At 47.3% G+C, this 25,811-nt stretch overlaps 7 protein-coding genes across 9 annotated transcripts; 5 read left to right on the forward strand and 2 right to left on the reverse strand.

Annotated features, from left to right (window-relative positions):
- The first annotated feature begins 170 nt into the window (after positions 1-170).
- Positions 171-3,430, forward strand: LOC124464495 (CMRF35-like molecule 5). Its single transcript, XM_047016375.1, has 5 exons — positions 171-324; positions 579-917; positions 1,225-1,374; positions 2,115-2,269; positions 2,777-3,430. Exons 1-5 carry the CDS (start codon positions 285-287, stop codon positions 3,071-3,073), a joined length of 981 nt encoding a protein of 326 aa, XP_046872331.1. The 5' UTR covers positions 171-284; the 3' UTR covers positions 3,074-3,430.
- Positions 3,431-3,909: 479 nt separating this feature from the next.
- Positions 3,910-5,767, forward strand: LOC124464496 (CMRF35-like molecule 6). Of its 2 annotated transcripts, none has more exons than XM_047016377.1 (5): positions 3,910-4,088; positions 4,235-4,564; positions 4,677-4,725; positions 4,768-4,835; positions 5,409-5,767. In XM_047016377.1, the coding sequence occupies exons 1-5, from the start codon at positions 4,049-4,051 to the stop codon at positions 5,648-5,650; spliced, it is 729 nt and encodes a 242-aa protein (XP_046872333.1). In that variant the 5' UTR covers positions 3,910-4,048; the 3' UTR covers positions 5,651-5,767. The 2 variants fall into 2 exon arrangements, with proteins under 2 accessions (XP_046872333.1, XP_046872332.1); XM_047016376.1 differs by adding an exon at positions 4,949-5,068 and having other exon boundaries at positions 4,238-4,564; positions 4,677-4,835.
- Positions 5,768-6,064: 297 nt separating this feature from the next.
- LOC124464487 (CMRF35-like molecule 5) lies at positions 6,065-9,387 on the forward strand. Its single transcript, XM_047016364.1, has 5 exons — positions 6,065-6,218; positions 6,479-6,817; positions 7,125-7,274; positions 8,015-8,169; positions 8,677-9,387. The coding sequence occupies exons 1-5, from the start codon at positions 6,179-6,181 to the stop codon at positions 8,971-8,973; spliced, it is 981 nt and encodes a 326-aa protein (XP_046872320.1). The 5' UTR covers positions 6,065-6,178; the 3' UTR covers positions 8,974-9,387.
- A 426-nt stretch (positions 9,388-9,813) lies between these two features.
- Positions 9,814-11,653, forward strand: LOC124464488 (CMRF35-like molecule 6). Of its 2 annotated transcripts, none has more exons than XM_047016367.1 (5): positions 9,814-9,992; positions 10,139-10,468; positions 10,581-10,629; positions 10,672-10,739; positions 11,295-11,653. In XM_047016367.1, exons 1-5 carry the CDS (start codon positions 9,953-9,955, stop codon positions 11,534-11,536), a joined length of 729 nt encoding a protein of 242 aa, XP_046872323.1. In that variant the 5' UTR covers positions 9,814-9,952; the 3' UTR covers positions 11,537-11,653. The 2 variants fall into 2 exon arrangements, with proteins under 2 accessions (XP_046872323.1, XP_046872321.1); XM_047016365.1 differs by adding an exon at positions 10,853-10,972 and having other exon boundaries at positions 10,142-10,468; positions 10,581-10,739.
- Positions 11,654-11,950: 297 nt separating this feature from the next.
- Positions 11,951-15,391, forward strand: LOC124464486 (CMRF35-like molecule 1). The gene is made up of 5 exons (XM_047016363.1): positions 11,951-12,104; positions 12,381-12,719; positions 13,027-13,176; positions 13,950-14,104; positions 14,600-15,391. The coding sequence occupies exons 1-5, from the start codon at positions 12,065-12,067 to the stop codon at positions 15,041-15,043; spliced, it is 1,128 nt and encodes a 375-aa protein (XP_046872319.1). The 5' UTR covers positions 11,951-12,064; the 3' UTR covers positions 15,044-15,391.
- Positions 15,392-15,584: 193 nt separating this feature from the next.
- Positions 15,585-22,564, reverse strand: slc25a10b (solute carrier family 25 member 10b). The gene is made up of 11 exons (XM_047016373.1): positions 21,236-22,564; positions 19,650-19,769; positions 19,357-19,471; positions 18,929-18,977; positions 18,760-18,801; positions 18,353-18,396; positions 18,040-18,110; positions 17,650-17,742; positions 17,351-17,428; positions 17,160-17,216; positions 15,585-16,954 (listed from the first exon to the last, which is right to left on the reverse strand). The coding sequence occupies exons 1-11, from the start codon at positions 21,323-21,325 to the stop codon at positions 16,853-16,855; spliced, it is 861 nt and encodes a 286-aa protein (XP_046872329.1). The 5' UTR covers positions 21,326-22,564; the 3' UTR covers positions 15,585-16,852.
- A 1,895-nt stretch (positions 22,565-24,459) lies between these two features.
- On the reverse strand, positions 24,460-25,743 carry LOC124464484 (claudin-9-like). The gene is made up of 2 exons (XM_047016362.1): positions 25,383-25,743; positions 24,460-25,012 (listed from the first exon to the last, which is right to left on the reverse strand). Exons 1-2 carry the CDS (start codon positions 25,512-25,514, stop codon positions 24,494-24,496), a joined length of 651 nt encoding a protein of 216 aa, XP_046872318.1. The 5' UTR covers positions 25,515-25,743; the 3' UTR covers positions 24,460-24,493.
- Positions 25,744-25,811: the final 68 nt, after the last annotated feature.

Below are 25,811 nucleotides of genomic sequence, written 5' to 3' on the forward strand. Positions count from 1 at the left end.
ATTAAAGAAGTTGCTATCGAGCAGCTCTGCTGTACACTTTACTGACATCATCATCGTCAGACTGACTGACAGATAACAGAGCCAATGAGGAGCAAGGAGAGGAAAGGAGGGAGGTGTCTTGAAGGAAGAGAGTATTGAGGAACCAGAGCTTGAGAGGAAGTTTCAATCACTTAGAAACTGAACTCAGAACTCCAGCTGGACAGAGTGCTTGTTGTTGAGAGGGTTTAGCTGACAGTAACTGTAGCAACTACTGACTAGTGGGTGGAAGTAACTAACTAGTCAGGATGAAAACCATCCTGGTTGTGTCCTGCTGTCTGCTCTCTGGTGAGTCCTGCCTGTCTGTCTGTCTGTCTGTCTGTCTGTCTGTCTGTCTGTCTGTCTGACTGGTCAATATCTTGTCTTGATGCAGGTTTGCTGTACTGAGTGTTTGAGATGACAGCTGTGTATGCATGTGTGTGTGTGTGAGTGTGTGTGTGTGTGTGTGTGTGATTGACAGCTGTGTATGTGTGTGTGTGTGTGTGTGTGAGTGTGTGTGTGATTGACAGCTGTGTGTGTGTGTGTGTGTGTGTGATTGACAGCTGTGTGTGTTGAGATGTCAGCAGGGATCCAGGCGTCTGGGGAGGAAGGAGGAGAGGTTGAGATCAGGTGCACTATGGACAATGCAGTGCTGTCCATCACAGATAATGATAAGTACTTCTGTAAGGGTGAATGTTCCTCCAACAGTGACATTCTAGTGCAGACTGAGGGGAGTAAAAACTATGCGAAGAAAAAAAGATATAAGATCCATGACAGTAGAGATGGTGTCTTCACTGTGACCATCTCTGGACTGAAGAACTCAGACTCAGGGACGTACTGGTGTGGAGTCAGTAGATCTGGACCAGACCTATTCCAGGAGGTGAAGCTGACAGTGAGGAAGGGTGAGTTCACCTCCACCCCCTCACTCATGTAGACCTCAGTGTTGAGACTTTGAATGTGTCCTTATTTCAGTAGCTTAGAGGAAGTCAGACAACATTTATATATTGTTCTCTGATACGTTTCTGAAATCATATTTATTGTTGATGTGGGGATTGTGTCCGTAGTGCTTTATTGGCATTGGAACATTAAGTATTACCATTTAAATGATCTTCATTAAAAAATGTATTGCATCGATTGTGAAAAACAAAGGAAAGAAATGTGTCCAAAAGTCACTTTTTGACCTCTACCACCCTTCTGTCCATCACACAGCTACACCTAGACCCTCCACTGTGAAGCCCAGACCTGTAACACCGTCATCTAACCTTCCTACAACGTCCTCTAACCTCCCTGAAACATCTCCTGACCTCCCTATAACGTCTCTAACCACTAAGGACCTGGAAAATACATCATCTGGATGGGGTAAAATTCTGCTAAACTGTGTTTGCTTCTCCATTGAGTTGGTTAGAGTGATTAGCTGATTATCTAGCTTGAGCAGCAGCTAGCTCACTCGCTACTTTATACCTCCACAGAACACCGTCGTAACGATATTCTTTATTACACACATGGAATCCAAAGACGTTACAAATAACTCAAGTATGGAAACGAAACACTAACTACCTGCGATGACACTGCGTCGTATGGATCCGACTAGAAATAAATCGAACAGTCTGCTGACTCACCAAGACCAAACTTTCTTAGAGCAACAGTATACATTTACAAATGAATCGCAAATATCTATTTTTATATCTATCTAAAATAGGCCTATCCAATGCATATTGAAACTCTAACCGCAAGCTAGTAATAGTAATAATCCCTCTTTAAAATGTATTTAAATTTACAATCGATACAATAAATGTATTGTCAATTGTAATTTTGCCGTAAACCATGATAACATAACTTATGAATAGGCTAATAAAGGTTGATTCATATACAGTAGTTCCTCGGTTTATGGAGGTGCAGTGAAATTGTTCATATTTTGGCAGCTTTCTGGTTTCAACAATAAGAATAATGTTCACCACAGCCCCACAGGAAGGGATGTTACAGTGATGATCATTTTCAGTGTTGGTTACTTTCAACATCCAACATTGAAACACTGTGCTATTTCCTGTTCTTTCTCAAAATCTCTCTCTCTCTCTCTCTTTCTCTCTCTCTCTCATCAGGTATGTTCGTGGTGTATGCCGGCGTGGGCCTTGTTGTCACGGTGATCGTGTTGGTCCTGGCCCTGCTGGTGTTCTACAGGAAGTGGAGAGCAGGAAACAGGAAGTCAATAGAGCTCTCTGACTGCCTGGCCCTCGACAACCATGCTGCAGGACAGGTAAGAGGGTTCCAACCCTGCACCAGGACCCAGCTCTACACACACACACACACACACACACACACACACACACACAGTGCACATGTAAATACACACCTTCACACTGTACAGCCTCTCAGCTGTCCTCACCCCCACAGCTGTCCAGGGTACATTGGAGGGGGTGGTTCACAGCTAGCAGTCAATATCAGCTGTCCAGGGTACATTGGAGGGGGTGGTTCACAGCTAGCAGTCAGATCAGCTGTCCAGGGTACATTGGAGGGGGTGGTTCTGGGTCGTAGACTGGACAGGGTTTGTATGGGATGAAAGTTTGGGGGTGGAGCTCCCTCTAGTGGTTAGATCTGCTACAGCATGTCACAGTTGGGATGGATCTTTTATCATGTTGATGATAGTAATAATAGGATGTATAATCATAGGAAAAATAATCATAATGATGCTGTCATAATGATGTATAACAATAGCAATTACACCAGATAAACACCTTCTAAACACTCTTATTGTTGTCTCCAGGGTGACTGTCTCCAGGGTGACTGTGTGTACAATGAGATCAGAAAGGAGGACAGACAGACAGACTCTCTCCCTGCTGGTGCCTCTAGTGTCGCCTCTCCCTCAGCGAGGCCTGCTAGCTGCTCTGCTAGTTGCTCTGCTAGCATCCTCAATGACTTGTATGCCAACGTTAGCTTAGCTAAAGAACCAAGCTACTCTACTGTGATTTTCCCCAAAGACGCTATCAATCCCAGCTGCTCCACTGTGGGAATCTCCCCAGATGGTCCTGCCCCTGTCATCTACTCCACTGTGACACACTGAGATTCTAGAATCCCAGCTCCTCCCACTGTGACCTCAGCAAACGGAACTCCAGAAGATCTTGTCTACTCCATGGCCCAGTTACCTGAAGACCCTCAGCCCTCCTTGGGGTAGGGGGACTGAGACACACCAGAGACTCTCTCACAACATTACAACACCACAGAACAGGTTGAAGTGCAGTTGGTCTGACCAGGTCCTGGACTCTGCAGCTGGAGAACCTGGAGCAGAGGTCACTTCACATAAATAACCTCACATTTGAAAAGTGTCACGTTGTAGACAAGCAAATAAAATATTATTCAAGGTAAACTCTTATCGACATGGTCTGTATTTATGGTTGGGTGCTAATAAATAAATGTGTGTAACTAAATTTAAATGTGTGTGTTTGTTGCTCAGAGTCAGTTTCAGAAGTGAGAGGAGAACACTGTGGTGGTCACACACGTAAAGAGCGACTCACAGCTCTGAGGTCACGTGGTGCAGAGGTGTGAGTCGCTGTGTGGATTCTCAGAAACAGAGACAGAGAAAAGGGAGGGGCAAAGACAGAGAGAGAGCGAGACAGAGAGACAGAGAGGGAGAGAGAGAGAGGGCGAGAGAGAAAGACAGAGGGAAAGAGAGAAAGAGAGAGAGAGAGGGGGGACAGAGGGAGGGGCAAAGACAGAGAGAGAGAGAGACAGAGAGGGAGAGAGAGAGCGAGAGAGAGAGGGAGGGAGGGAGGGAGGGAGGGAGGGAGGGAGGGAGGGAGGGAGGGAGGGAGGGAGGGAGGGAGGGAGGGAGGGAGGGAGGGAGGGAGAGAGAGAGAGGAGGAAGAGAGAGGAAGAGAGTGATAGAGATAACCAGAGAGAGAGGGAGGTGTCATAAATGAAGAGAGAGTATTAAGGAACCAGTGCAGGAAAGTTCTGATCACTTATAGAAACTCAGAACATCAGTTGGACAAACTATAGCAACTACTAACTAACTAGTGGGTTGGAGTAACTAGTCAGGATGAAAACCCACTTGGTTGTGTCTTGCTGTCTGCTCTCTGGTGAGTCCTATCTGTCTGTGTCTGCCTGTCTGCCTGGTGAGGCCTGTCTGTCTGCCAGCCAACCTGTCTGTCTGTCTGTCTGTCTGTACATGTCTGTCCATCCAGACACCCTGTCTCTCTCCTAACTCCTGTCCTTCCTGTTCCAGCGGCAGTGTGTTTTCTGGAGGCAGAGATGATCTCAGTTGAGGGGACAGAGGGCAGCGATGTCTCCTTCACATGTTCCCATGGTAACGCCTGGAGCAACAACAAATACCTCTGCAGGGAACCATGCACGGACGACCAAGACATCATAGTGACTGTTACAGCAGGTGGAACAGCAAAGGAGGGTAGAATCTCTCTGAAGGACTCAGGATCTGGAGACTTCACTGTGACCTTCTCTCAGCTGCAGAAGGCTGACTCAGGGAGGTACTGGTGTGGAGTGGAGAGAAATGCAGCTGTGGACACTTTTTACGAGGTGCAGCTAACAGTTCTGAACGGTTAGTTATGAAATACTGGTCTAATAAAACATAAGGGGGAGCTGTACTTCAGATTTAGTATTAAATCATATTTGTATTTTAGTTTGATCTTTCCGTCCTCCTCGTCACACAGTTCCACCTGGACCCTCTGGTGTAAGGCCCAAAACAACTGTCTCTACAACATCTCCTCACCTCCCTACGACATCATCTAACCTTGCTACAACATCTCCTAACCTCCCTGCAACATCATCTAACCTCCCTGCAACATCTCTGACCACTAAGGACCTGACAGGTGATGAAACTTGTGGTACTGGTGCAGCATCTCTCCTACCTCACATCTACCCCTTCTCCTACTTGACTGTTCTAATCCCTGTGTGTGTGTGTGTGTGTGTCCTGGTGGTCCAGTGCTCTTGTGTGTGTGTCCTGCTGGTCCAGTGCTCCTGTGTGTGTGTGTGTCAGGGCTGCTACTGCTGGGAATGATCTTGCTGTTAAACTACCTCTGGAAGAGACACAATATATCACCCGGTTTGTATGTGTGTGTGTGTATGTATGTATGTATGTATGTATGTATGTATGTATGTATGTATGTATGTATGTATGTATGTATGTATGTATGTATGTATGTATGTATGTGTGTGTGTGTGTGTGTGTGTGTGTGTGTGTGTGTGTGTGTGTGTGTGTGTGTGTGTGTGTGTGTGTGTGTGTGTGTGTCTATCTATCTTTGAAGACAATTACGTACATACCTCTCTCTGTAACCTTCTCCATCTCTGACTCTCCTTTCTCTCCCTCTGTCTCTATCTCTCTATGCCTCTATTTCTCTCTCTATCTGTTTCTCTCTCTCATTCGATCTCTTTCTTAATCTCAGATCCACATCTCACCATGACCCCAACCCCAGACCCCACCTACCAACACCTCAACCCTGTCTCCATGGATACAGAGCCCACCTACCAACACCTCAACACGATCACCATGGATACAGACCCCACCTACCAACACCTCAACACGATCACCATGGATACAGAGCCCACCTACCAACACCTCAACCCCGTCACCATAGATACAGACCCCATCTACCAACACCTCAACCCTGTCATCAAGGATACCTGAGCCACAGTGTCTGAAACCCAGACAAAACTGTCTAAAACACAAATGCTTCATAACTGGTCTGTTCTGGGTTCTATGAAAATTTAACCATTGAACTATTTGTATGTTGGATTAAAGTAATTAAACCTATGCTTGTTAGACTGTTGATCAAACGTGTGTTTGCGTGTCAGTAGTAAAGAGAGTTGACCCTGCAGTTGTCACACCTAGCTAACCACACACAGCCAGCTCTGCACGCTGGTGTGGCACCATTAAAGAAGTTGCTATCGAGCAGCTCTGCTGTACACTTTACTGACATCATCATCGTCAGACTGACTGACAGATAACAGAGCCAATGAGGAGCAAGGAGAGGAAAGGAGGGAGGTGTCTTGAAGGAAGAGAGTATTGAGGAACCAGAGCTTGAGAGGAAGTTTCAATCACTTAGAAACTGAACTCAGAACTCCAGCTGGACAGAGTGCTTGTTGTTGAGAGGGTTTAGCTGACAGTAACTGTAGCAACTACTGACTAGTGGGTTGAAGTAACTAACTAGTCAGGATGAAAACCATCCTGGTTGTGTCTTGCTGTCTGCTCTCTGGTGAGTCCTGCCTGTCTGTCTGTCTGTCTGTCTGTCTGTCTGTCTGTCTGTCTGTCTGTCTGTCTGACTGGTCAATATCTTGTCTTGATGCAGGTTTGCTGTACTGAGTGTTTGAGATGACAGCTGTGTATGCATGTGTGTGTGTGTGAGTGTGTGTGTGTGTGTGTGTGTGATTGACAGCTGTGTATGTGTGTGTGTGTGTGTGAGTGTGTGTGTGATTGACAGCTGTGTGTGTGTGTGTGTGTGTGTGTGATTGACAGCTGTGTGTGTTGAGATGTCAGCAGGGATCCAGGCGTCTGGGGAGGAAGGAGGAGAGGTTGAGATCAGGTGCACTATGGACAATGCAGTGCTGTCCATCACAGATAATGATAAGTACTTCTGTAAGGGTGAATGTTCCTCCAACAGTGACATTCTAGTGCAGACTGAGGGGAGTAAAAACTATGCAAAGAAAAAAAGATATAAGATCCATGACAGTAGAGATGGTGTCTTCACTGTGACCATCTCTGGACTGAAGAACTCAGACTCAGGGACGTACTGGTGTGGAGTCAGTAGATCTGGACCAGACCTATTCCAGGAGGTGAAGCTGACAGTGAGGAAGGGTGAGTTCACCTCCACCCCCTCACTCATGTAGACCTCAGTGTTGAGACTTTGAATGTGTCCTTATTTCAGTAGCTTAGAGGAAGTCAGACAACATTTATATATTGTTCTCTGATACGTTTCTGAAATCATATTTATTGTTGATGTGGGGATTGTGTCCGTAGTGCTTTATTGGCATTGGAACATTAAGTATTACCATTTAAATGATCTTCATTAAAAAATGTATTGCATCGATTGTGAAAAACAAAGGAAAGAAATGTGTCCAAAAGTCACTTTTTGACCTCTACCACCCTTCTGTCCATCACACAGCTACACCTAGACCCTCCACTGTGAAGCCCAGACCTGTAACACCGTCATCTAACCTTCCTACAACGTCCTCTAACCTCCCTGAAACATCTCCTGACCTCCCTATAACGTCTCTAACCACTAAGGACCTGGAAAATACATCATCTGGATGGGGTAAAATTCTGCTAAACTGTGTTTGCTTCTCCATTGAGTTGGTTAGAGTGATTAGCTGATTATCTAGCTTGAGCAGCAGCTAGCTCACTCGCTACTTTATACCTCCACAGAACACCGTCGTAACGATATTCTTTATTACACACATGGAATCCAAAGACGTTACAAATAACTCAAGTATGGAAACGAAACACTAACTACCTGCGATGACACTGCGTCGTATGGATCCGACTAGAAATAAATCGAACAGTCTGCTGACTCACCAAGACCAAACTTTCTTAGAGCAACAGTATACATTTACAAATGAATCGCAAATATCTATTTTTATATCTATCTAAAATAGGCCTATCCAATGCATATTGAAACTCTAACCGCAAGCTAGTAATAGTAATAATCCCTCTTTAAAATGTATTTAAATTTACAATCGATACAATAAATGTATTGTCAATTGTAATTTTGCCGTAAACCATGATAACATAACTTATGAATAGGCTAATAAAGGTTGATTCATATACAGTAGTTCCTCGGTTTATGGAGGTGCAGTGAAATTGTTCATATTTTGGCAGCTTTCTGGTTTCAACAATAAGAATAATGTTCACCACAGCCCCACAGGAAGGGATGTTACAGTGATGATCATTTTCAGTGTTGGTTACTTTCAACATCCAACATTGAAACACTGTGCTATTTCCTGTTCTTTCTCAAAATCTCTCTCTCTCTCTCTCTTTCTCTCTCTCTCTCATCAGGTATGTTCGTGGTGTATGCCGGCGTGGGCCTTGTTGTCACGGTGATCGTGTTGGTCCTGGCCCTGCTGGTGTTCTACAGGAAGTGGAGAGCAGGAAACAGGAAGTCAATAGAGCTCTCTGACTGCCTGGCCCTCGACAACCATGCTGCAGGACAGGTAAGAGGGTTCCAACCCTGCACCAGGACCCAGCTCTACACACACACACACACACACACACACACACACACACACAGTGCACATGTAAATACACACCTTCACACTGTACAGCCTCTCAGCTGTCCTCACCCCCACAGCTGTCCAGGGTACATTGGAGGGGGTGGTTCACAGCTAGCAGTCAATATCAGCTGTCCAGGGTACATTGGAGGGGGTGGTTCACAGCTAGCAGTCAGATCAGCTGTCCAGGGTACATTGGAGGGGGTGGTTCTGGGTCGTAGACTGGACAGGGTTTGTATGGGATGAAAGTTTGGGGGTGGAGCTCCCTCTAGTGGTTAGATCTGCTACAGCATGTCACAGTTGGGATGGATCTTTTATCATGTTGATGATAGTAATAATAGGATGTATAATCATAGGAAAAATAATCATAATGATGCTGTCATAATGATGTATAACAATAGCAATTACACCAGATAAACACCTTCTAAACACTCTTATTGTTGTCTCCAGGGTGACTGTCTCCAGGGTGACTGTGTGTACAATGAGATCAGAAAGGAGGACAGACAGACAGACTCTCTCCCTGCTGGTGCCTCTAGTGTCGCCTCTCCCTCAGCGAGGCCTGCTAGCTGCTCTGCTAGTTGCTCTGCTAGCATCCTCAATGACTTGTATGCCAACGTTAGCTTAGCTAAAGAACCAAGCTACTCTACTGTGATTTTCCCCAAAGACGCTATCAATCCCAGCTGCTCCACTGTGGGAATCTCCCCAGATGGTCCTGCCCCTGTCATCTACTCCACTGTGACACACTGAGATTCTAGAATCCCAGCTCCTCCCACTGTGACCTCAGCAAACGGAACTCCAGAAGATCTTGTCTACTCCATGGCCCAGTTACCTGAAGACCCTCAGCCCTCCTTGGGGTAGGGGGACTGAGACACACCAGAGACTCTCTCACAACATTACAACACCACAGAACAGGTTGAAGTGCAGTTGGTCTGACCAGGTCCTGGACTCTGCAGCTGGAGAACCTGGAGCAGAGGTCACTTCACATAAATAACCTCACATTTGAAAAGTGTCACGTTGTAGACAAGCAAATAAAATATTATTCAAGGTAAACTCTTATCGACATGGTCTGTATTTATGGTTGGGTGCTAATAAATAAATGTGTGTAACTAAATTTAAATGTGTGTGTTTGTTGCTCAGAGTCAGTTTCAGAAGTGAGAGGAGAACACTGTGGTGGTCACACACGTAAAGAGCGACTCACAGCTCTGAGGTCACGTGGTGCAGAGGTGTGAGTCGCTGTGTGGATTCTCAGAAACAGAGACAGAGAAAAGGGAGGGGCAAAGACAGAGAGAGAGCGAGACAGAGAGACAGAGAGGGAGAGAGAGAGAGGGCGAGAGAGAAAGACAGAGGGAAAGAGAGAAAGAGAGAGAGAGAGGGGGGACAGAGGGAGGGGCAAAGACAGAGAGGGAGAGAGAGAGACAGAGAGGGAGAGAGAGAGCGAGAGAGAGAGGGAGGGAGGGAGGGAGGGAGGGAGGGAGGGAGGGAGGGAGGGAGGGAGGGAGGGAGGGAGGGAGGGAGGGAGGGAGGGAGGGAGGGAGAGAGAGAGAGGAGGAAGAGAGAGGAAGAGAGTGATAGAGATAACCAGAGAGAGAGGGAGGTGTCATAAATGAAGAGAGAGTATTAAGGAACCAGTGCAGGAAAGTTCTGATCACTTATAGAAACTCAGAACATCAGTTGGACAAACTATAGCAACTACTAACTAACTAGTGGGTTGGAGTAACTAGTCAGGATGAAAACCCACTTGGTTGTGTCTTGCTGTCTGCTCTCTGGTGAGTCCTATCTGTCTGTGTCTGCCTGTCTGCCTGGTGAGGCCTGTCTGTCTGCCAGCCAACCTGTCTGTCTGTCTGTCTGTCTGTACATGTCTGTCCATCCAGACACCCTGTCTCTCTCCTAACTCCTGTCCTTCCTGTTCCAGCGGCAGTGTGTTTTCTGGAGGCAGAGATGATCTCAGTTGAGGGGACAGAGGGCAGCGATGTCTCCTTCACATGTTCCCATGGTAACGCCTGGAGCAACAACAAATACCTCTGCAGGGAACCATGCACGGACGACCAAGACATCATAGTGACTGTTACAGCAGGTGGAACAGCAAAGGAGGGTAGAATCTCTCTGAAGGACTCAGGATCTGGAGACTTCACTGTGACCTTCTCTCAGCTGCAGAAGGCTGACTCAGGGAGGTACTGGTGTGGAGTGGAGAGAAATGCAGCTGTGGACACTTTTTACGAGGTGCAGCTAACAGTTCTGAACGGTTAGTTATGAAATACTGGTCTAATAAAACATAAGGGGGAGCTGTACTTCAGATTTAGTATTAAATCATATTTGTATTTTAGTTTGATCTTTCCGTCCTCCTCGTCACACAGTTCCACCTGGACCCTCTGGTGTAAGGCCCAAAACAACTGTCTCTACAACATCTCCTCACCTCCCTACGACATCATCTAACCTTGCTACAACATCTCCTAACCTCCCTGCAACATCATCTAACCTCCCTGCAACATCTCTGACCACTAAGGACCTGACAGGTGATGAAACTTGTGGTACTGGTGCAGCATCTCTCCTACCTCACATCTACCCCTTCTCCTACTTGACTGTTCTAATCCCTGTGTGTGTGTGTGTGTGTGTCCTGGTGGTCCAGTGCTCTTGTGTGTGTGTCCTGCTGGTCCAGTGCTCCTGTGTGTGTGTGTGTCAGGGCTGCTACTGCTGGGAATGATCTTGCTGTTAAACTACCTCTGGAAGAGACACAATATATCACCCGGTTTGTATGTGTGTGTGTGTATGTATGTATGTATGTATGTATGTATGTATGTATGTATGTATGTATGTATGTATGTATGTATGTATGTATGTGTGTGTGTGTGTGTGTGTGTGTGTGTGTGTGTGTGTGTGTGTGTGTGTGTGTGTGTGTGTGTGTGTGTGTGTGTGTCTATCTATCTTTGAAGACAATTACGTACATACCTCTCTCTGTAACCTTCTCCATCTCTGACTCTCCTTTCTCTCCCTCTGTCTCTATCTCTCTATGCCTCTATTTCTCTCTCTATCTGTTTCTCTCTCTCATTCGATCTCTTTCTTAATCTCAGATCCACATCTCACCATGACCCCAACCCCAGACCCCACCTACCAACACCTCAACCCTGTCTCCATGGATACAGAGCCCACCTACCAACACCTCAACACGATCACCATGGATACAGACCCCACCTACCAACACCTCAACACGATCACCATGGATACAGAGCCCACCTACCAACACCTCAACCCCGTCACCATAGATACAGACCCCATCTACCAACACCTCAACCCTGTCATCAAGGATACCTGAGCCACAGTGTCTGAAACCCAGACAAAACTGTCTAAAACACAAATGCTTCATAACTGGTCTGTTCTGGGTTCTATGAAAATTTAACCATTGAACTATTTGTATGTTGGATTAAAGTAATTAAACCTATGCTTGTTAGACTGTTGATCAAACGTGTGTTTGCGTGTCAGTAGTAAAGAGAGTTGACCCTGCAGTTGTCACACCTAGCTAACCACACACAGCCAGCTCTGCACGCTGGTGTGGCACCATTAAAGAAGTTGCTATCGAGCAGCTCTGCTGTACACTTTACTGACATCATCATCGTCAGACTGACTGACAGATAACAGAGCCAATGAGGAGCAAGGAGAGGAAAGGAGGGAGGTGTCTTGAAGGAAGAGAGTATTGAGGAACCAGAGCTTGAGAGGAAGTTTCAATCACTTAGAAACTGAACTCAGAACTCCAGCTGGACAGAGTGCTTGTTGTTGAGAGGGTTTAGCTGACAGTAACTGTAGCAACTACTGACTAGTGGGTTGAAGTAACTAACTAGTCAGGATGAAAACCATCCTGGTTGTGTCTTGCTGTCTGCTCTCTGGTGAGTCCTGCCTGTCTGTCTGTCTGTCTGTCTGTCTGTCTGTCTGTCTGTCTGTCTGTCTGTCTGTCTGTCTGTCTGTCTGACTGGTCAATATCTTGTCTTGATGCAGGTTTGCTGTACTGAGTGTTTGAGATGACAGCTGTGTATGCATGTGTGTGTGTGTGAGTGTGTGTGTGTGTGTGTGTGTGATTGACAGCTGTGTATGTGTGTGTGTGTGTGTGAGTGTGTGTGTGATTGACAGCTGTGTGTGTGTGTGTGTGTGTGTGTGATTGACAGCTGTGTGTGTTGAGATGTCAGCAGGGATCCAGGCGTCTGGGGAGGAAGGAGGAGAGGTTGAGATCAGGTGCACTATGGACAATGCAGTGCTGTCCATCACAGATAATGATAAGTACTTCTGTAAGGGTGAATGTTCCTCCAACAGTGACATTCTAGTGCAGACTGAGGGGAGTAAAAACTATGCAAAGAAAAAAAGATATAAGATCCATGACAGTAGAGATGGTGTCTTCACTGTGACCATCTCTGGACTGAAGAACTCAGACTCAGGGACGTACTGGTGTGGAGTCAGTAGATCTGGACCAGACCTATTCCAGGAGGTGAAGCTGACAGTGAGGAAGGGTGAGTTCACCTCCACCCCCTCACTCATGTAGACCTCAGTGTTGAGACTTTGAATGTGTCCTTATTTCAGTAGCTTAGAGGAAGTCAGACAACATTTATATATTGTTCTCTGATACGTTTCTGAAATCATATTTATTGTTGATGTGGGGATTGTGTCCGTAGTGCTTTATTGGCATTGGAACATTAAGTATTACCATTTAAATGATCTTCATTAAAAAATGTATTGCATCGATTGTGAAAAACAAAGGAAAGAAATGTGTCCAAAAGTCACTTTTTGACCTCTACCACCCTTCTGTCCATCACACAGCTACACCTAGACCCTCCACTGTGAAGCCCAGACCTGTAACACCGTCATCTAACCTTCCTACAACGTCCTCTAACCTCCCTGAAACATCTCCTGACCTCCCTATAACGTCTCTAACCACTAAGGACCTGGAAAATACATCATCTGGATGGGGTAAAATTCTGCTAAACTGTGTTTGCTTCTCCATTGAGTTGGTTAGAGTGATTAGCTGATTATCTAGCTTGAGCAGCAGCTAGCTCACTCGCTACTTTATACCTCCACAGAACACCGTCGTAACGATATTCTTTATTACACACATGGAATCCAAAGACGTTACAAATAACTCAAGTTAAGTATGGAAACGAAACACAAACTACCGGCGATGACACTGCGTCGTATGGATCCGACTAGAAATAAACTGAACAGTCTGCTGACTCACCAAGACCAAACTTTCTTAGAGCAACAGTATACATTTACAAATGAATCGCAAATATCTATTTTTATATCTATCTAAAATAGGCCTATCCAATGCATATTGAAACTCTAACCGCAAGCTAGTAATAGTAATAATCCCTCTTTAAAATGTATTTAAATTTACAATCGATACAATTAATTTATTGTCAATTGTAATTTTGCCGTAAACCATGATAACATAACTTATGAATAGGCTTATCGAGGTGGATTCATACACAGTAGTTCCTCGGTTTATGGAGGTGCAGTGAAATTGTTCATATTTTGGAAGATTTCTGGTTTCAACAATAAGAATAATGTTCACCACAGCCCCACAGGAAGTGATGTTACAGTGATGATCATTTTCAGTGTTGGTTACTTTCAACATCCAACATTGAAACACTGTGCTATTTCCTGTTCTTTCTCAAATGTTCTCTCTCTCTCTCTCTCTCTCTCTCTCTTTTTCTCTCACTCTCTCACTCTCTCTCTCTCATCAGGTATGTTCGTGGCGTATGCCAGCGTGGGCCTGGTCGTCACGGTGATCGTGTTGGCCCTGGCCCTACTGGTGTTCTACAGGAAGTGGAGAGCAGGAAACAGGAAGTCACCAGAGCTCTCTGACTGCCTGGCCCTCGACAACCATGCTGCAGGACAGGTGAGAGGGTTCCAACCCTGCACCAGGACTTATCTCTACACATCAACACACACACACAGTGCACATGTAAACACACACCATCACACTGTACAGCCTCTCAGCTGTCCTCACCCCCACAGCAAAGCACTGGATGTAGCACAGATCTAGCTGAGCAGGATGAGTGTAAGCAAGATGGTGCTGATGGAAGTGTGGGGTGAAACGTCGGCCATCTTGCTCACAGCTAGCAGTCAGATCAGCTGTCCAGGGTACATTGGAGGGGGTGGTTCTGGGTCCGAGACTAGACAGGGTTCTTCTGGGATGAAAGTTTGGGGGTGGAGCTCCCTCTAGTGGTCAGACCTGCTACAACACGTCACAACTGGGATGGATCTGTTATCATGTTGATCATAGCAATAATAATGTGCATAATCATAAGAAAATTATTATACTAATGCTGTCATAATGATGAACAATTACAAGAGATAAATACCTTCTAAACACTCTTATTGTTGTCTCCAGGGTGACTGTCTCCAGGGTGACTGTGTGTACAATGAGATCAGAAAGGAGGACAGACAGACAGACTCTCTCCCTGCTGGTGCCTCTAGTGTCACCTCTCCCTCAGCGAGGCCTGCTAGCTGCTCTGCTAGCTGCCCTGCTAGCTGCCCTGCTAGCTGCTCTGCTAGCTGCCCTGCTAGCATCCTCAATGACTTGTATGCCAACGTTAGCTTAGCTAAAGAACCAAGCTACTCTACTGTGATTTTCCCCAAAGACGCTATCAATCCCAGCTGCTCCACTGTGGGAATCTCCCCGGATGGTCCTGCCCCTGTCATCTACTCCACTGTGACACACAGAGATTCTAGAATCCCAGCTCCTCCCACTGTGACCTCAGCAAATGGAACTCCAGAAGATCTTGTCTACTCCATGGCCCAGTTACCTGAAGACCCTCAGCCCTCCTCGGGGTAGGGGGACTGAGACACACCAGAGACTCTCTCACAACATTACAACACCACAGAACAGGTTGAAGTGCAGTTGGTCTAACCAGGTCCTGGACTCTGCAGCTGGAGAACCTGGAGCAGAGGTCACTTCACATAAATAACCTCACATTTGAAAAGTGTCACGTTGTAGACAAGCAAATAAAATATTATTCAAGGTAAACTCTTATCGACATGGTCTGTATTTATGGTTGGGTGCTAATAAATAAATGTGTGTGACTAAATTTAAATGTGTGTGTTTGTTGCTCAGAGTCAGTTTCAGCTTCAGACACTGTGGTTGTCACACAGAGAGATTCCTATAAGATTCCTAAATGTTTATATGTTTAATGTATGCATCTTCCTGCCAAAGCAAATTCCTTGTCTGTGCAAACCTTCATGGCGAATAAATCCCTTTCTGATTCTGACACTGTGTGAGATCTGGCTTTTGTTCTCTGAACACTTAACTGATCAAATCGTTGAATTTAACTTCAGAAACGGGGATAAAGCTGTCTTTGTTTGCTCACTGGACACAAAACAAAGGCATTTTATTAGTCATTTATTTCCCAAAAAAACATTTTGTTCACAATTGACAAATTAATACAAACAAATTAGTTCAGAATTCTTCCAGTCTCATTCGAGTGCATAGTTCCCAGTACCCGACTAGTCAAATCACATTATTCTATAAAGCAGGACATGAACACACACATTTCCTCAAGCAGTAGTATTTGTATCCATTCACTCGATTCATCCACACGGTTCCCACTCACTCACAGCACCGCACTGCCCCCTGCAGGTCACTGGCGGTAGGGCACCCCAACAGGCTGGCACAGACGGGAACAGCTAGAACTCTTTCTCTGTTGAATCAGGTGTATAAAGTCTAGATTCACCAGCTAGCAGAGGCTTCAGCAAACTACAACTATGGATAACTTTACTGTGTGTCTGTGGCAGGCACATCATGGAAACGCACAGAGCTGAATGCAAATAAAGGTGATGACCCCTTATGTCACCGTCACTCCCATACATTACGTGCAAAGTGAGAAAGTCTCAAGTCTTCCTACTCCACAGTACAAGGAAACATCCAGCCTAGTTAGACAATAAGAGATGTTTCTGAAATGTTAGCAAGTGTGTGTGTGTTTCTACTCCCTTGCTGTAAGATGAATGTTTTGCATCAAGGTGTGTTGTAGTGTACATAGACATTATCGGGTATGTTATTGATTTACATGTCCTATGTTATTAGTATGTTATACTTTTATATCAATGTAACATGATTTAGGTTAGCCTTACAGTTCTTTCAAAAATAATTAGCTTAAAATATTACTTTTTCATTTTGTAACTACATACATCTTTTTAAGCTCTTCGTAACCAAAGATGTCATTCATTCAGAAGGTGAATGTGGGCTACACTGTTAAAGAGACCATCAATAGTTACAGTTGATGATGATGACATGGGCTCAGGGTACAGTCTCGTGTTGATGATGTCATGACTTGGGGTACAGTCTCGTAATGATGATGTCACGGCTCGGGGTACAGCTGGAGACCACTCCCCCCTGGCTTTGAGGGAGGTAGCTATGGATATCCCCACGGTGACTGGTTGTGGCGTGAGAACATTAACCGTTGCTTACCGTCAAATTGAGTTGCAGCATAGAAGGATGGAAGGAGAGAGGGAGGGAGAGATAGATCAAAAGGAATGACACCTGCCCTCTCTCCCTCCTCCCTCCCTCATCTCTCCTTCCTCTCTCCCTCCTTCCTCCAAGTTTGACTGGGCAGAGAAGCGATCAATCAAGAGGTCAGGGGTCATGTGCTCAGGAGATGACCCGGATGCCAAACTGGTTCTTCAGCTGCTCCAGGAAGATGAAGGTCAGAACTGTGTGAGGGACCAGACGGATCCCTGCTGGAACCAGACCCTGCAACACCACAGGACAGTTAGAACCAGACCCTGCAACACCACAGGACAGTTAGATCCCACCCTGAGTGTGTGTGAGGTGTGTGTGTGAGGTGTGTGTGTGAGGTGTGTGTGTGAGGTGTGTGTTTGAGGTGTGTGTGTGAGGTGTGTGTGTGAGGTGTGTGTGTGAGGTGTGTGTGTGAGGTGTGTGTGTGCGTGCAGCTCACCTTGTAGAAGGCTGAAGGTCCCAGCCTGGCAGTTTCTCTCAGACAGTGGAGCACTCCCTGAGAAACACACACACGCTTAGATGGATAGGAAAGATGGATGAAGATTGAAGGGAGGAAGAGAAAGAAGGGAGAGGGAGAAGAAGGGAGAGAGAGAGAGACAGAGAGAGAGAGCGAGAGAAGGCAGTGCTCACCGTGTACTCTCCTTTAGAGCTCATCAGTCTGGTCTTCATCACATCCAGAGGCTGGCACAGGAAGGTGGCACAGCCACCCTGGAGGGGGGGGGGGAACGAAGGGGGGGGCGGGGCAGGGAGGGGGGGCAGGGAGAAGGGGCAGGGAGGAGGGGGGAGGGGTTGGAGGAGGAAGAGAAGAGATGGGATGATGAGGCAGGGATGGAGAGGAGGAGAAAGTCGAACACCAAAGTTTAAGTTCCACGCCAAACCGTCCAACCAATGTGCGACCTGTCTGACCAATGAAAGTTGAGGACACTCACTGCGATGAAGCTGGACAGGAAGTGAGTGAGGATGTTGTCTCCCATCATGCCCGTCCCCAGAACCAGCTGCTTGGCCTGGTCATAGCACGCCAACTGGGGGGAGGAGGGGAGGGGAGCGGAGAGATTCAACTTTTAGATTGTTACCTGATCAATGTTATGGATAAAAGGGGGACAGAGAGAGAGAAAGAGAGACAGAGAGACATACAGACAGGCAGAGAGACAGACAGAGACACAGACCGAGAGAGAGAGAGAGACAGGCAGACATAGAGAGCAAGAGAGAGACAGACAGAGAGATAGCGAGACAGACAGGCAGAGAGACAGACAGAGACACAGACCGAGAGAGAGAGACAGGCAGACAGAGAGAGAGCGAGAGAGACAGAGGTGTCTCACCTGTCCCACTGTGACCAGAGCTCCTCTACTGGAGGCCATGGTGGCTCCTGAGAACAGCTTCCTCATCCCCTCTGTGCACACACACACACACACACGGTCAGCTCTCTCTCTCACACACACACCACACGGTCATGGCTGTCTCTCTCCCACACACACACACACACACACACACACACCACACACACGGTCAGCTCTCTTTCTCTCTCTCTCACACACACACACACACGGTAAGGACTCTCTCACACACACAAGCATGCACAGGCACACACACCCTCACAGCGTGGGGTCAGGGGTCAGACAGCAGACAGCTCACCTTCTCTGAACACCCTGACAAGTCCATCCACAGCATGCTTGTAGCTGGAAGACACAGAGAGAGTCAGACACACACACACAGAAACCACACACACACACCAATTCAAATGTATATATGCACACACACACACACACACACACCAACACTAGAGATACACAACCGTGCACACACGCACCTCCAGGCACGTACAAAAACACACAAACATGCCGGTCGCTTCTACAGGCAACATAGAAAGCTGCCTAGGGCGGCATGAACAGGGGGGCAGCAATTTCCCAAGTGCATCCATTAATGAACCCTTCTGCTCTACCAGCAGGGGGCGCCAACCGCACCACGTCACATGTCCGTGTTGTGGTTTGGAAGTCTTGCCTAGGGCATCAAACGTGGAGCGGCACTGCGGACACACTCACTTCCTCCTGAGTTCAGGGGGCAGTTTGACATCATTCTGCATCCTGTGAAGAAAACACACACAGCTCAGCACATGATGGTCAGCAAGGTGTTAACGTGTGTATGTGAGTGTATGTTTGTGTGTGTGTTTTTTTCATATGTGTGTGTATTGCATGTGTGTGTGTGTCTCACCTGACGTTAACCATGTCTGCAGGAGTACCGATGAACCCACCAGTGAAGCCTGCAGAGAGAGAGACATCTCAGGGTGGGTGTGTCGCACGTGTGTGTGTGTGACTGTGTGTGTGTGTGTGTCTGTGTGTGTGTATGTGTGTGTGTGTGTGACTGTGTGTGACTGTGTGTGTGTGTGTCTGTGTGTGTGTGTGTATGTGTGTGTGACTGTGTGTGTGTGTGTGTGTGTGTGTGTGTCTGTGTGTGTGTATGTGTGTGTGTGTGTCTGTGTGTGACTGTGTGTGTGTGTGTGTGTGACAGTGTGTGTATGTGTGTGTGTGTGTGTGTGTATGTGTGTGTGTGTGTGACTGTGTGTGTGTGTATGTGTGTGTGTGTGTGTGTCTGTGTGTGTGTGTATGTGTGTGACTGTGTGTGTGTGTGTGACCGTGTACCTCCGAAGGCTCCCAGCAGCACCTTCTGGTAGAAGGGCATGGGCCCCTGGTTACTGCTGCCCAGCATGTCCCTCACTGTCTCATAAATAGCAAACCTGGTCAGGGAGTAGGACATCTGGAGGAGGGGAGGGGGGGACAGGAGAAGAGAGAGAAGAGTTTTCATTCCTTCCACGTGTCTACAGACTTTAGAGCAGATCAGGTCTATTCATCCTCTAAAAACAGGGCTGCTAGCACTAGCCCCCGCCCCCCCCCCCCCACACACACACCTAACCCACACACACAAACACACACACCTGTCTGCAGAGGGAGGCACTGAGGCCGCTGTAGAGAGCCAGCAGACCATCGTTCTTCACCACGTGCATCGCCATGCCGACCATCTTCATCTTCACCTCCTGCTGAGTCTGGAGGTGGACCTGGATGGACACACACACACACATACCAATACACACACGCACACACCACACACACACAGTGTTTATAGCTCAGATGACCTTCTGGTAACTGTAAACGCCATGACTTATGAGACACCTGTGAAACACACACACGCACACACACGTCTGCATATACACAACCCCAACACACACGCGTCCCTGTGGGTTTTATCTATAGGGTTGGATGAACTTAGTTCCAAGCATCACTTCAGCCAATCAAACCAAGACTATCAGAGCTGACCTTGCTCTGGCCAATCAGAACAGACTTTTCTCTAGCCAATCAGCTTGCTTCAGTTCCAAAGGCCACCGAGTCCTTCAAGTAGTCTTTATCTCTTTCTCTCCCTCTCCCTCTCCCTTTCCGTCTCTCTTTCTCCCTCTCTCTCTCTCAATTAAAAGACGTGTAATATATAATATATAAATAAATATATATTAGTTTATATCCACACACACACCAGCAGGCAGGCACACACACACCAGACATGGGACACCAGAGCCAGCTCTTGTCTACCTGGAATAGAAAGGTGGCATAAGGTCACCTCACTGTGTCTTTGGCAGAGTGAATACAGGAATGACTCAGTCCTCACACTGAATCAACCTTTTTTGTTTGTGTGAGTGTGTGAGTGTGTGTGTGTGCGTGTGTGTGAGTGTGATAGCGCTGCAGCCATCAGAAGCAGGTTTGGAAGTGTGTAAAAGGTGACACAGGGACACTAGTCAGGTTAGTGTCTGGAGTCTAACTAAGATTCAAAGGTTCACCCAATTCTCTACAACTAACTTTGTTTTCTCTCTCTCTCCCCCAACCCCTCTCTCTCTCCCCCTCCCCCCCCCACCCCCTCTCCTTCCCTCTTGGGAAAGAGTAAAATCTGCACTCACATGTTTAAATCTGCCCATAACGGTGACTCCGCTACAAATACCGACGTGCTTATCCAAGTAGTTCTACTCAGGGAACTCTGTAGCTAACGTCGAGTGCTAGAGGCTTATCAGGCACCAACACACGTGAACCCTGTTTTCAATGCATCTGTAAGCCACCGTGTGGGGAAACGGTGCTTACGCTAGCTGATTGTTCACAGTGTTGTAACCGATATCTGAAAGGTGAGCCCCGGTGCACTGAGATTTAATCAGTGGGGCAGTGAACCGACAAGCTCGTGTTAATGTGGATGCTTAACCAGCCGGGAAACACACACATCCGCATCATTCTCGTCATGTGACTGGCTGTTGCGATGGAGAGGAAAAATATAAATCCCCCAATTCTCTTCCGGTTATTTTACAATAAAAGTATCTCTCCCTGTCTTTCATCTGCCACGCACACCTTCCACCCCCATCTCTCTGGCTCAGCAGAATTATTTAGTCAAATATACATTTTCTTCCCCTGGTTTGTTTGACTCGGTTACCGTCCAGCTGTGCACCGGGTCAGAACCAAGCCGCCTCTCCCCACTCCCGCGTGCACTCACCTTGATGAGGTCCAGAGGGTGCGTGCAGCAGGCTGCCCCGCAGGAGGCAAGCCCCCCGAAGTACCACCGCGACATCCGTTTCTCCGTCATCTCCCGGTGACACTGTAGGCTGTAGCCTACAACTAGCGATTCTGTTTACTGTCCGCGATCCAATGCTGTGTCTGCGGTGAGGGACAGGTTTCCAATCCGACTCAACACACGGGGAAGTCGGTTATGTAGTCTGTGATCTCTCGCTCTGCAGTGAGTCTGATAGTCTTGTTAATCTTCAGACATGCCGATGATTGGTGACGACACGGGAGGGACTTTGGGTTGCCTGAGTACGAGCGTACACGCGCCGCAGAGTGCGTGCGTGGCTGGTGTGTGCAGTGAACTGAATACGTAGCCTATGTGTGTCTCGTCTGGCTGTAGTCTTTGCAGGACGCGTGATAGTAAATTAATAGATAAAGACCAAGGCAATGGGAGTCGCGAGAGTGCGCGAGTAGCCAATTGCCACCGAGGTCGAAGGAGCTGCCTCCTCGTGCTCGACTCCGGTAGATCCAAAGGTCGCCACTCGGTTCCTGTAGGCACCAGAAAAATCAACTAAGAGGCCCGCTTCCGTGGACCACACGCTCCAGAGGACACCCTCAGAGACCCCAGTTTCATCACCGTTTCATGAAAGTTCCCCACGGCTATTAAAGAGACACGCACCTCCGGCAACCTCGCCTCAGACAGAACACAGCGTGCTGTGTCTTTAAGAGAGACAACTTCACCTCATTCTTTAGCAGGGTGACAGTTTCTTCTTAAAGTCGAGCGGCGCTAACGTGACAAAAGCAGTTAAAATGTTGTTAGGGGAAGGTTCTTGCATTCGCCTATCCCACGTTGTTTCAACCCCGAGTTAAGGGTTAAACCCTAGCTCGACAACCGTAATACACTGCCAACAGTGCTGCTGCGCTACGCACACTTCCGCATTAGTTTAAATGAGAATCTAAGTCAATAGTATTTTTTGAAATTAAACGCAGGTAAACCACTAGGCCTACTAAAAAATTACAAAAATTATGTAAAATATGAGTTATTACCAGTGCCACACTTACTACAAAAACAGAACTGACTATTAGCCCACATTTCCTATATTTCTTACCTCCTGATGGGTCACTTAGACGTTTACGCTACAGACTGCACAGACCATGCTACTTAATTTAAACATACAACTTTTGAAAACGTAGCAGTTAGCCACAAACAAACAAACAAAACACAAGTTTGTTCTGGCAGCACCGGTATGTTGGGTTCGGGGCAACAGGTTTAAGCCTGCATGTAGGTTTCTGGATCGAGGCTAAATAGTTCACTCTGATAGTTAAGAGTCGTGTGAGATTTGTGCGCGCAGGGGGCCATATGGGGGGGGGGGGGGGGGGGGGGGGGGGGGGGGGGGGGGGGGGGGGGGGGGAAGCTAGGACAATTATTCCAAGGAACCTTGACTGACAAGGGTCCAAAAAATATAACAACGAATATATAACTTTTTTTTCAGTTGTGTGTGTGTTCACCAATGTGACATGTCTGTATAAACAGTCACGTACTTCATCCGGTGTGTGTGTGTGTCGTAATGCCAGGGAATTCCAACCATATCACCATCTCAGGAATCAGTACACTCACACGCATACACACGCACACGCACACGTACATCCGTCCCTGAAGCGGCCAATCAGCTGTTCAAAGCACATGGAATTTGGGTCACCATCCAAAAGTACAACAGTAATAGATTGTTGGCTATGTTTGTGTTATAAATAAAGTATATTTGTATATGGGAGGTGCTGCTTTTTCTAACTCTTGTCACTCTCGGTACATGTGAAATAATTACATTTATTTATTGCAAATGCCGCTAACACCGCCTAGTGGATAAACAGATGAACTCCAGGACCTCTTCTCTTCCTCGCATCATAATCTTTTGTAAGAGATGCCAAAAAGTACACACATCCTTCACTCAAGTAGAAGTACAGATACTCATGTTTAAAAAGACTCTCGTAAAAATTGAAGTGCTGACTACACTTTTTTCACACACAACGTGACACACAGAAAAAAAAAATGTCCAAATAATTTTTTCAACCTTTCAAAGCTTTTTTTAATCAAAACCTTTTAAAAAAAACCTTGAGAAAAAAGTTTTCACACACAGTGAAAGGAGAGGAGAGAACAGAAAATATTTTTTTTTATGTTATGTCTACTGGTGTGTGAGTGAGTGTGTGTGTGTGTGCGTGTGTGTGTGTGTGTGTGTGAGTGTGTGGGGGGGGGGGGTTAGGTGTGGGAGACTAACATGAGATGAAAATCTTGTTTAACACTTCTAGGTTCAGACTCCCAATGACATCCACAATTAATGGAGTCAGTGGCCAGTAGGTTAGTCGTGACTCTCCCTGTCTCCCTCAGCACAGTACCCTAGTGAAGAGGCCAGTAGGTTAGTCGGGACTCTCCCTGTCTCCCTCAGCACAGTACCCTAGTGAAGAGGCCAGTAGGTTAGTCATGACTCACACTGCATCAAATGTCACACAGATGCTTATTGTTCTGCTGGTTGCACACAGACACACACAATAACACTCACGCTTGCACCCACACATGCACAAGTGTAAGCACACACACACATCACACAGCCCACACGATTGAGTTTGCACACACTCAGGAATTCCAGACAAACAAGTCTATACGTGTGTTCATGCACACACACGGTTAAGGGTCAAACACACACAGACACATAAAAACAGACACATAAACACACACACACAATCGGAGGAAGAGGCAGCTAGGAATTTGAGAGACGTCAGTTATGACACATTAATACTGATGTCGTGACGAGCTCGTGCCACCATGGGATCCTCCCTGAAGAGACGAGGACACCAAAACTAAACTACAGATAAACTACAGTTAATCCCAGATCAACTACAGATAAACTTCAATTAAACAAAGGAAACTACATATAAACCACAGAACAATTACAAATAAACAACAAATGAACCACAAAAATTGATAAATAACAAAAATACTACCAATAAATAATAATCACAGATCAATAACTTAGTGTCAAGGGGTCTTTATTATGATCTGAAACTGAGTATGAGAAAGTTGGAAATGAAGAATATGAAATATATTGAAATCACCACACAATCATGATATATATTGTTCCACACAATGCTGATCAAATTCAGTTCAACAAAATAATCACTTTCCCTATATCTCCTTTTATCCCTCCCTCCCTCCCTCCCTCTCTATCTCTCCTCTGTATCTCTCCTCTCTAACCTCTCAAACAAAGGACTTCTCCGGCTGCTTCACCTCCACCGCCGCCCCCTTCGGGCTCCTCCCCCCACCGAGGGCGGGCGGGGGGGCGGAGCCGGCACTGAGCAGCGCCCCCCCCACCAGGAGCAGCACCCCGGCCCCCCAGCCCAGGTAGAGGGCGGGGCCAAGCTCCCTCTTCAGCGTCGCCGCCACGCCCGGGTCGTAGAAGTCCCTCACCACCGAGTACGCCGTCCAGCACACCGGGACCAGGTACACCAGGCCGGCCAGGACGAACAGAGCCCCGGACGCCCAACCCAGCCGAGCCTTGGAGGCCTGGATGTGAGGCGCGTGGCCCAGGCAGTGGGTGGCCTTGGCCCCCGCCACGCCCAGGATGAGGGCCAGGAGGCAGAGGAGCAGGGAGAGCACGGTGAGGCCTCGGGCGGCCTGGGCAGGCAGGGGGAGGGCCAGGGTGGAGTCGTAACTCTTACACTGGATCTGGCCCGTGCTCTGGGACAGACAGGTCATCCACAAGCCCTCCCACAGCACCTGGGGGAGGGGAGAGAACAGACAGGTCATCCACAAGCCCATCCACAGCACCTGGGGGAGGGGAGGGGACAGACAGGTCATCCACAGGCCCTCCCACAGCACCTGGGGGAGGGGAGGGGACAGACAGGTCATCCACAAGCCCTCCCACAGCACCTGGGGGAGGGGAGGGGACAGACAGGTCATCCACAAGCCCTCCCACAGCACCTGGGGGAGGGGAGAGGTCGACGGTCGGGGGCGTTTGGCAAAACACAACATCCACGGGTTCAAATCACCCCTCCCTCCACCCTCTCAATGCCCACCCGCCATTTCTACGTCAGTTTGGATGGAAGAGTCTGTTAGATTAGTCAAACGTAAACGACTAACACGTTACCTGGGAGACGATGATCTCCCCGCCCACGAAGGCCGAGACACGCCACTGCGGCGCGGCACACACCAGGGCTCCGCCCACCCAGCCCAGCACAGCCAATAGCATGCCCAGCAGCTGCAGACCCGTGGAAGCCATGACGACGGCGGATGAGGAGGATGAAATGGTGTAATATTATGGTCTGTGAGCGACGACGGATGACTTTTGTTCTTCTGCTCACAGGTTGATGAGCTGTTTTCCAGGAGGGTTCCTTATTTGAAAGCGTGTGTTTTTGTTACGATAATCGTTTTCTGTGTGTTTTTATCCGTTTCAGCGACAGTCCAGATCCCCCAGAATCCTTTGCTGCCCTGTCTCTGTGAGAGGTGTCCAGGTGTGTTCCACTCAGGTGTGTGTGTGTCCAAGTGTGTCGCAATCTCCAGGTGTCTCTTTGTCCAG

This window comes from Hypomesus transpacificus, unplaced genomic scaffold (assembly GCF_021917145.1).
Source record: "Hypomesus transpacificus isolate Combined female unplaced genomic scaffold, fHypTra1 scaffold_352, whole genome shotgun sequence".
In the NCBI taxonomy this organism is placed as follows: domain Eukaryota; kingdom Metazoa; phylum Chordata; class Actinopteri; order Osmeriformes; family Osmeridae; genus Hypomesus; species Hypomesus transpacificus.

Bases quoted from the DNA above. Each gene is read 5' to 3' on its own strand.
- LOC124464495 (XM_047016375.1), top strand. From the start codon at position 285: ATGAAAACCATCCTGGTTGTGTCCTGCTGTCTGCTCTCTG. The intron at 325-578 runs GTGAGTCCTGCC...TGTGATTGACAG, and splicing joins GTCCTGCTGTCTGCTCTCTG to CTGTGTGTGTTGAGATGTCA. The intron at 2,270-2,776 runs GTAAGAGGGTTC...TGTTGTCTCCAG, and splicing joins ACAACCATGCTGCAGGACAG to GGTGACTGTCTCCAGGGTGA.
- LOC124464496 (XM_047016376.1), top strand. From the start codon at position 4,049: ATGAAAACCCACTTGGTTGTGTCTTGCTGTCTGCTCTCTG. The intron at 4,836-4,948 runs GTGATGAAACTT...CTGGTGGTCCAG, and splicing joins GACCACTAAGGACCTGACAG to TGCTCTTGTGTGTGTGTCCT. The intron at 5,069-5,408 runs GTTTGTATGTGT...TCTTAATCTCAG, and splicing joins GAGACACAATATATCACCCG to ATCCACATCTCACCATGACC.
- LOC124464487 (XM_047016364.1), top strand. From the start codon at position 6,179: ATGAAAACCATCCTGGTTGTGTCTTGCTGTCTGCTCTCTG. The intron at 6,219-6,478 runs GTGAGTCCTGCC...TGTGATTGACAG, and splicing joins GTCTTGCTGTCTGCTCTCTG to CTGTGTGTGTTGAGATGTCA. The intron at 7,275-8,014 runs GTAAAATTCTGC...CTCTCTCATCAG, and splicing joins AAATACATCATCTGGATGGG to GTATGTTCGTGGTGTATGCC.
- LOC124464488 (XM_047016365.1), top strand. From the start codon at position 9,953: ATGAAAACCCACTTGGTTGTGTCTTGCTGTCTGCTCTCTG. The intron at 10,469-10,580 runs GTTAGTTATGAA...CTCGTCACACAG, and splicing joins GCAGCTAACAGTTCTGAACG to TTCCACCTGGACCCTCTGGT. The intron at 10,973-11,294 runs GTTTGTATGTGT...TCTTAATCTCAG, and splicing joins GAGACACAATATATCACCCG to ATCCACATCTCACCATGACC.
- LOC124464486 (XM_047016363.1), top strand. From the start codon at position 12,065: ATGAAAACCATCCTGGTTGTGTCTTGCTGTCTGCTCTCTG. The intron at 12,105-12,380 runs GTGAGTCCTGCC...TGTGATTGACAG, and splicing joins GTCTTGCTGTCTGCTCTCTG to CTGTGTGTGTTGAGATGTCA. The intron at 13,177-13,949 runs GTAAAATTCTGC...CTCTCTCATCAG, and splicing joins AAATACATCATCTGGATGGG to GTATGTTCGTGGCGTATGCC.
- slc25a10b (XM_047016373.1), bottom strand. From the start codon at position 21,325: ATGACGGAGAAACGGATGTCGCGGTGGTACTTCGGGGGGCTTGCCTCC. The intron at 19,770-21,235 runs GTGAGTGCACGC...GTGTCCATCCAG, and splicing joins ACCCTCTGGACCTCATCAAG to GTCCACCTCCAGACTCAGCA. The intron at 19,472-19,649 runs GTGTGTGTGTTT...CCCCTCCTCCAG, and splicing joins GTGCCTCCCTCTGCAGACAG to ATGTCCTACTCCCTGACCAG.
- LOC124464484 (XM_047016362.1), bottom strand. From the start codon at position 25,514: ATGGCTTCCACGGGTCTGCAGCTGCTGGGCATGCTATTGGCTGTGCTG. The intron at 25,013-25,382 runs GTAACGTGTTAG...CCCCTCCCCCAG, and splicing joins GGGAGATCATCGTCTCCCAG to GTGCTGTGGGAGGGCTTGTG.